The sequence below is a fragment of the Opisthorchis viverrini genome (assembly GCF_000715545.1).
Source record: "Opisthorchis viverrini unplaced genomic scaffold opera_v5_399, whole genome shotgun sequence".
NCBI lineage: Eukaryota > Metazoa > Platyhelminthes > Trematoda > Opisthorchiida > Opisthorchiidae > Opisthorchis > Opisthorchis viverrini.
In genome coordinates, this window is record NW_008752058.1 from 356,836 (window position 1) to 364,795 (window position 7,960).

Below are 7,960 nucleotides of genomic sequence, written 5' to 3' on the forward strand. Positions count from 1 at the left end.
GTCAGTATCTCACCAGCCACCGTGAGGCGACGAAGCACAATTGACGCCAACAATCTCGTTACAACTGGGGTCAAGCTGATCACCCTGTGGTTACCACACTCACTACGCGCCCCTTTTTTGAAAACGGGGACATCACCGATTCACCCCAGTTGTCAGGGACAGACTCATTTTCCCAAATGCAAGCAAACAGGTCGGACAAGCGCGTCTTTAAACAGTGCGGGTGGAAGGTCATCCGGACCGGGAGCTCGGTGGCGCTTGAGAGAACATATACAGCCTTAAACCTCCGGGTCCGTAGGTGGTTCCCTGTTCACCGTCCAGGATTCTACTTCACCTGTGGACTGTAGTTGAGTGCCGGCTGGTGGCCAAGACATTTGTTGTTCAAAGTATTCAGCCCACCGGTCGAGGCGTTCCTCATTATTAGAGATGGTCGTTCCATTCTGATGCTTAATGCGTTCACTCACAGGTGGTTTCCGGGGACCGGTCGCACGGATCAACTGAAATAATCTCCGGGCATTACCTGCTTTCTGGGCCGCTTCCATTTCTTTGGCTTTCTGTGTCCACCATACTTCACGGTTGGATCACAAACTCACTTTCACTTGACGTCTGATGGCTCTTCGCATCGGGTTATGTTAGGGGCCGGCTGGGATATTTCTTCGGGATTTAAGTAGTGCCACCGTTCGGTCTGATATCCAGTGCTTGAGTGCGCCCGGATGGGTCGTGCCACAGGCAAAATTCCCAGCACTATGCAAAGAGGTGGCAATTTCGTCCCAGTATGAGATCACATCTGATGGTGGGGCACTTGGAAGAGACTCTAGAAGACGATTCTTGTAAGTTCGTCTGACATCCGGATCTGCCAGTCTTTCAGTTGTCATGCGATTTGTCCGCACCTTACGCGGCCCCGGGAAACGTAGGGCGAAGCGACTCCGGACGAGCGCGTGGTCAGAGTCTACAAATGTGTTCCAAAACGACAGGCAGTCAGTTATGGACTCGCGCCATCGGTAACTGATGGCAATGTGGTCGATTTGAGTTTGTGGCCGGTCTGTTGTTGGAGGACACCAAGTGGCCGGACGAATCCGGCTATTTCGGAAGTTAGTAATGCATAAAAACAGCCTGCGATCAGCACACAGCTGGAGCAATCGTTCCCCGTTGTTTGTACGACAAAAGTACTCTCTTCGAGGTGTTCGCGGAACAAGCATTGCGGAGACTCGCATTCTCTCAAGTGTTGCCCGAATGGGGGTTCCTCATAAAAAGGCAGCAGTGTACACACAAAAATATGTGATACTTTAAGACAGAGAACATAGGTGAGTGATGTTGGGTCAGATGGAGCATTTCGAACACATTTTGAGGTGAACAAATTAAAGTACCACTGAGCACTTACCATCAAAATAGACTATAGTATGCTCCATGGATGATGCATCAAATGAGATACGCTGATTATTGCGAACGAGCTGCAACAGTTGTGTTTTCTCCATAGCCACAGCTACTTCCACTTGTCCCGAAGAGTCTCCATCTCGTGGCCAACTGAGGCACATATCTGTGAGAATGACATTCATAGGGATTGTTGGATGTGGAAAGAACAACAAAACAGGAACTGTCTGAGTAAATCCGTGCGTAACAGAACCTATTGATACAGGAGGCACACTTCGAGATCACCATGAAACATCTACATGCCAGTAATAAACTAGTAGGCGGCGGGATCCTCCGCTGCTGACCAGGAGCATAAGTCACAGATCCTAGCAGACTGGTAAACTATCCATGTATATATTCACGGTATGTCCTGGAACTTACTGTAGTGTGACGGTTCGTGCACCTCAGCGACCCAGTGAGCTAGGGCGCGCCCGCGCAACATTGAAATCTCTCATAGCACGTTGGCTAATGGTCAGAGGTGTGACGAACACAGTCTCCTGGTACTCCAAGTTGGGCGTTGGAACATGTGTGGCGACTCGTTCCGTAAAAACGACAGTGCACTTGCATTTCCAGCCGAACACCGCTGCCTTGCGGTCAGGCTTTTGGACCAAATTATTTGGTTGGGGACCTTAATCGTCCTCCTGTCTAAGTGTGGGCGCCCTGAAAGTATCTCAGCCTACGTACAACCGTGTATTGGTTACCCATTTCGGTTGGGCTTAGGACTAGTGGTTGAGTAGTTTTCATGATAAAAGCGAGCAAGTTCCTAGTACTTTGTCAATTAAACAAGACATGAGGGTCTCATAATTGACTAAAGGCGCGTCAAAATTGAGGGGATCAGGGTTGTTCCAACTAGATTTTAGATTCCCACGGAGAAGGTATAAGCCTGCAATGGTACTAAATTACAACGGAGTGGGAATGTGAACTAAAACCAAGGAAACCCATTTAATATCCATTGAGTTGGACATAGGGCGGTCACTTAGACCCAATGGCAGAAGTGTCAAAAAGAGTAACCGCAATTTGAACCGATTAGACACACAAATGAACGCACGACGTTGGTGAGAGAGAAATTAGCTTCATTCTGAAAAGCTGGTGATAGAGTATTCTCAATTTGAAGAATAAGAAAGTCTTTCTTCAAGATTATGTTTCTAATATGCATTGACACCAACTGCCGAAAATAGGCTTGACGAAGTAAAACTCTAGCTGGACGATATAATCTTTCGTAACTTGCATCAGGCCAGAAACTGCCTTATTTGGTGAGATCGACGTACCATACAAACACAAGAGACTGTAGGGCACGCGCACTGCAACATGCAAGCGTCCGTGTCGACTCTGAGGCTTGAGTCGAATAGTAAACAGGAGGTCGTCTGGTAGCAACACTTGGGAAGTACATAGTGATTGCGAGGTAAAACAGCCGTAATACAATTTTAATATCCCTACGCTGTACGGTATCTTGATAGATCACATAATTTTGTCATGCTCATTGTCAGATTTTCCTCGGCTTGGACGTTTTTTTAACGATGCCACATGTTTGTCAACCGAAACTCACTCGTTCTATCCGCAAAAACATAGATAGTTTCAGTTGTCCCATATATCGCATGCCCGGACAACAAGGCAGTAATCTTTGAGGAACTCACACGGACCTGCTACCCATGCGGTGCTACATTAGTACCGGGTGTTCGCTTCAACATTTGTCAACATCTGCTGTAACTGTTTAGAAACAAAGCATTGCTTACAGTCCAGAAAGAGTACTACAGAGGGAACTAGTGTAAAAACTCTATGAACACAGGTTGATGCTGAAGATGTTTCATTTGTGGGAATGAGTGGTATTAAGTAGCGTGGTTAGACATACCCAGAAGGCCAAGATAGCCCTGTTGAAATCCCACGGCGAGACATCCAGAAAACTGCTCTGCAACTTGTTTCTCCGATGAATTTCGCTTCGCTTCGATAGTAGATATATCCAGTGTTTCCAGGAAAAGCGTAGATCGGTCACGGTCAACTGGGGGAGGATCAACTGCCGGGACCAAGCTACACGGAGGCGGCACCCATTCACATGTGCTAAGCAGACCACGCAAGGATATCAATACCGCACGAACACATTTTGTCACATCAGGGAAATAACATACCGCAGAACAGTCCTGTGGTTGATTGTTTAAAAGAACACACAGGGCAGTAGAAGTTGAAGAAAGGTCACGCACGTAGGGATTATCAAAGAAACAGACGCTGGTAATCAGCCACTCCTTCACATCTCCGTATACGTCATTCAGACATCCGTCAGTTGATGGAGACCAGGAAGAAAACTTGATCCACTTGTCCGTTCCCGAATAGCATTCCAACCACTGAGAGGTATAAAAACAGACAAGAGAACCTGAGGAATTGAAGGTCAATTGGCGAGGCAACTGATCCTTGTCAAACAGCCGGTGATCTTGTGTGAAATTCCCAACTGATTCAACGCGTACTGGTTGCATTGTGAGAGCTAAAACAAGGACAAAGTTTGGCAGGATGGTGGAATTAACCAAACATGGACGACGGGAAGCTGGGGACTTCGCACTACTCGAAGCTAGAGATGGTCTATCTTACAGTGTTAGTTGGCTACACTTAAAGGCAAATGTCACCCGAAGACCCCCTTACGAAGGACCAGCGTGTATCTTTGTGGGTAGGAGACAGTTGCTGTCTGTAGCTACCACAACACCTGAAGGCAGCATGAGGGCTGATATGTTTTCAGGTTGCCCAAACCTAGATGAAGGCAGTCGAGGTGCCGTGGTCGGGCTTGAACTAAGGCGGGTCATTAAGTCTGCGCCTTAGCCACTGAGCTACTCCGAATTCACTAGGTCTCCGTAGTAAAGATAAACAGACTGGGGTCCTATCTCACTACTGAAGTACCGGTCCATTCTGTCGAAAAAATGCCGCAGAAACTTGAGTCATCCTAGATTTAGATGCCCTGGCATTCCACAATACAAAAACTGAACATCTTGCAGTCACTTACACCTACTCCTTAAAGAAGGACTTCCAACAAAAGCTCACCGATATGGCCGAAAGCTAAGGTCTTCGTTAGACGGTTAACTGTTCAGACACCGGACAACCGTGCGCAATGTATAATCATTCCAAAACATTACGCAGGATAAAGCAATCAATGGTAAGAGATGAAATGCGACCAACTAAGTCATCTTACTCCTCGAAACGACTTTTTGATAGCCCGAAAAGAAGGGACAAAGCCAGCGTTAAGCCCCTACCTTCTGTCCTGAAGGCTCTCGCTACTCGCTCGCGTGCTTTGTGGAGCCGAGTGTTCAGAACTACCTTATTCCACTCGCCGACAAGTTTAGCCAACATCTCAGTGTCAGCCGCGAAATAATACCAAAATTGCTTCCAAAGTCGGGGCTCAAATTTGAGTCAGCATAGGTAGGATGGATTCTTCATCTTTATTGTTTTATTTATTTTATTTTATCATTATTAGGATGATGAAGGAAACACGCTACTGACAAAATGAAAGCCAGATGGCACCTTGGTTAGAGGGCGAATTGACTGACTGGAAAGTCCGTTGTTCGAAACCGGTCTCCGCATCTCGACTACTCCTGCCTAAGCTCGGGCATCTAGTCAGTATCCCAGCCTTCGTGCTTCCTTCAGAGGACACGGCATCATCATCATCATCAACGACAGCATGACATCAGTGTTCAACACCAATGCTTCACTGCCGTACAGCCATGACTTATTTGAAAGCCTTATTGTAAAGAAAACAATAAAGGTGGATGGGGGAGGGACTTAGTGCTAGCTTAACACAATCATTCCGAGGTGTCTACACCGCCAGACATTCACTCAGGCAACCTGGACAGAAACTGACAACAAGAACGCCACTGACATCGGTTGGCAGCCATATCTTGTAGTGTCTCCAACCAGGCACAGTGAGGATCACGCGGTCCCCATCTTGGAAGGCGAGTAGCACCGACAGCAACCAAGCGTTTCATGATCTCCTTAATACTCCTCTGCCAGGTCATGGGGTGGGCCCCTCTCTGTTTACGCCACTCCGAATTGGGTATAGAAAATAGTACTCTTTTCGGTAAACGATGATTCGGCATGCGTAAAACATGTCCCAACCAACGCAGCTTCTGGTGCTGGGTACATTCTTCAATGGAAGTACCCGTTACACAACCGAAAACACGCTTTCTAACTGCTTCGTTACGGATTCGCTGACACCAACCCACACGAGCTATGGTTCTGAGACAACGATTGTCGAACACCTGAAGACGTCTCAGGTCCGCTGCTCGAATAGGCCAAATCTCACAGCCATACCACAAGACAGCCCGTACTATAGCTTGCTACACACGTCCCTTCAGATTCAGGGATAAACCATTCTGACGCCATAGGTGTCTCAAGTTAGCAAACGCGGCCCGAGCCTTGCAGATTCGTGCATTCACCTCATCTGTCACACTGCAATCAGAGGACACGGCAGCTAAAATTGAAATGGTGTTCCAGCTGAACTATTTATTATTTATTATTGGCAAGAAAGGCAAAAACCAATTCGTCCCCAGTCGCCGAAATTATTCGCCCGACATGCAAAGTATATGATGCCATGCAAAAGGCAATGAGGTAAGGCCTGTATCACCTGGAGAGGATCGACGTCTTGAATGCTATTCACTTTCAAAAAGTGCTCGACTAAGACCAGCGAATTCGCTATAAGGTGGTCAGGAGACTGGTACTTGGTGAGGAAGAGGGTGCTTCCTAACGGTTCAACTGTAGCACCCCTTCGGTGCCTAACTGCCATGACGCCAGAAGGAAAGACAAGGGCTGGGATACTGCCAGGTTGCCCAAACCTAAGGAGTCGAGATGCACAGGCCCGGTTCGAACATTCCCGCCAGTGAATTCGCGCTCTCACCACTGAGCTATCTTGTCCGTGGCTACTTCCTCCAAACAACACGTTCAATGTTGCAAGCTAAGGTGGCTGGTCCATGTTTGAAGCATGCCTAGAAACCTGTCGAGGGGGGCTGTTATCCGCGCAGAACCTGTCGAAACCAGGATTTAGGCAGATTTTGAAATGGCGGCAGAGAATGAAGGGGGTTACGGAAAGCTTAAGTGCCGTTCGCCTTGCAGGATCGGTTCGCTTTGAACCTTCCTGTAGTCTTCGGGAGACATTCAACAATTTGCCGGCTAACTGAATGAAGTGGTGTTTATGCTGTCATTCGCTATCCAAATTGTCTGAATGCGTGTAGATACCTCGAGTTTGTGACAGGCAAGCCCAAGGTTACACTCCCTTACTTTTTTCTCCCTATTTTTCCATTAGATGATTTATTAAAATGACTTAACACTGACAAGCACTTCTGGCACTGCCACCAACAATTATGATGATGATGAGCTTGCCTCTTCTGCATGGCTAATATGCCAGTATCCAGTAGAACAAACGCAGCGTTCAGAATCATACAAGTATCCATCTCTCAGAAAATTTGTGGATATTCATCGGTCACCCGTGTGTAGAAGGATTATGGGTTCCATAAATCCTGCAAGAATGTTCTGCCCGACATCCATGGAATATCACCAGCCCCCTCAAGTCAACAACGACAATATTCAGACAACGAAAAATCGAAATTATCTGAGCCCTCAAAAACATCAAGAAGCCAGTAATCATTGTTACCTACAGCTGACCACATTCGCGAATGATTACCGCACTTCGATGGTTCGTGATGGATCCATACCGTAATAATCGCTCTTAAGTATAGCTGAGGTGAAGAACTGAATTGCAGAAACCACACAGCAACACAACAAAGCAGGCCACTAACAAGCTCCAGGACCAAGCGGGAAGACAAATGCCCTAAACCATATACCTTCTTGCCTACCCTAGTGCGGTTCGTTACTCAGCGAACACTACTCCCACGAGATATTCGCAGGAATGGCAATATGGAAAAGGATTCAAGCGACGCGCCTTCAAGGTCACGGATTCAAGGAAGGACTCACGGAATCACGGATACACAGATTGATACACAGGATCGAGGCTTTTGCCCAAGTTTCCCGGGTCGGTTTTGTTCTTGTCGGTCAGTGGCCGTCGTTCACCTGAAAGGCACAAGTGAAAAAGGGTGTAGCACTGCTCTTTATTCACGGATTCACGGATTGATACACAGGATCGAGGGTATTGCCCAACTTCCCCGGGTCGGCTTAGTACTTGTCGGTCAGTGGCTGTCGTCCACCTGAAAGGCACAAGTGAAAAAGGGTGTAGCACTGCTCTGTATGTTCTCAGCGCGGGGCAGTATGCTCGCCAGCGCGAGGAATCGCATAAATAAATGTCTAATAGTGCTTTAAATTGGGTTCGAGAAGGAGCGTGTACAACCGTCGGAGGAAGGTCATTCCAACGAGATGGGGAATGTGTACGCGATTTTTATATGGTCCGCGCGACCTCGAAAATTTTCTTACTATGCAACCGCCGTGTGTTTCCTGGTTCCACGGTAAAAAAAACTGTTTGCCAACCTTCGTTCAAACAGGCCGTAAGTAAGAATTGGGTCCCCTCGGAGGCGACGGTAATCCAGGGGAAAGAGATCAAGCATCGCGAGACGCGTTTCGTAGTCCACGGATT

General features: G+C 47.4%; 1 protein-coding gene across 1 annotated transcript in view; it reads right to left on the reverse strand.

Annotated features, from left to right (window-relative positions):
* Nucleotides 1-4,965, reverse strand: part of T265_10735 (hypothetical protein) — a gene marked incomplete at both ends in the record, with an annotated part of 45,903 nt that extends 40,938 nt beyond the window's left edge. Inside the window, 3 exons of the mRNA XM_009177195.1 lie at nt 1,379-1,534; nt 3,257-3,880; nt 4,932-4,965. Coding sequence (XP_009175459.1) covers nt 1,379-1,534; nt 3,257-3,880; nt 4,932-4,965 — 814 coding nt within the window. The remainder of the gene's footprint in view (nt 1-1,378; nt 1,535-3,256; nt 3,881-4,931) is intronic.
* Nucleotides 4,966-7,960: the final 2,995 nt, after the last annotated feature.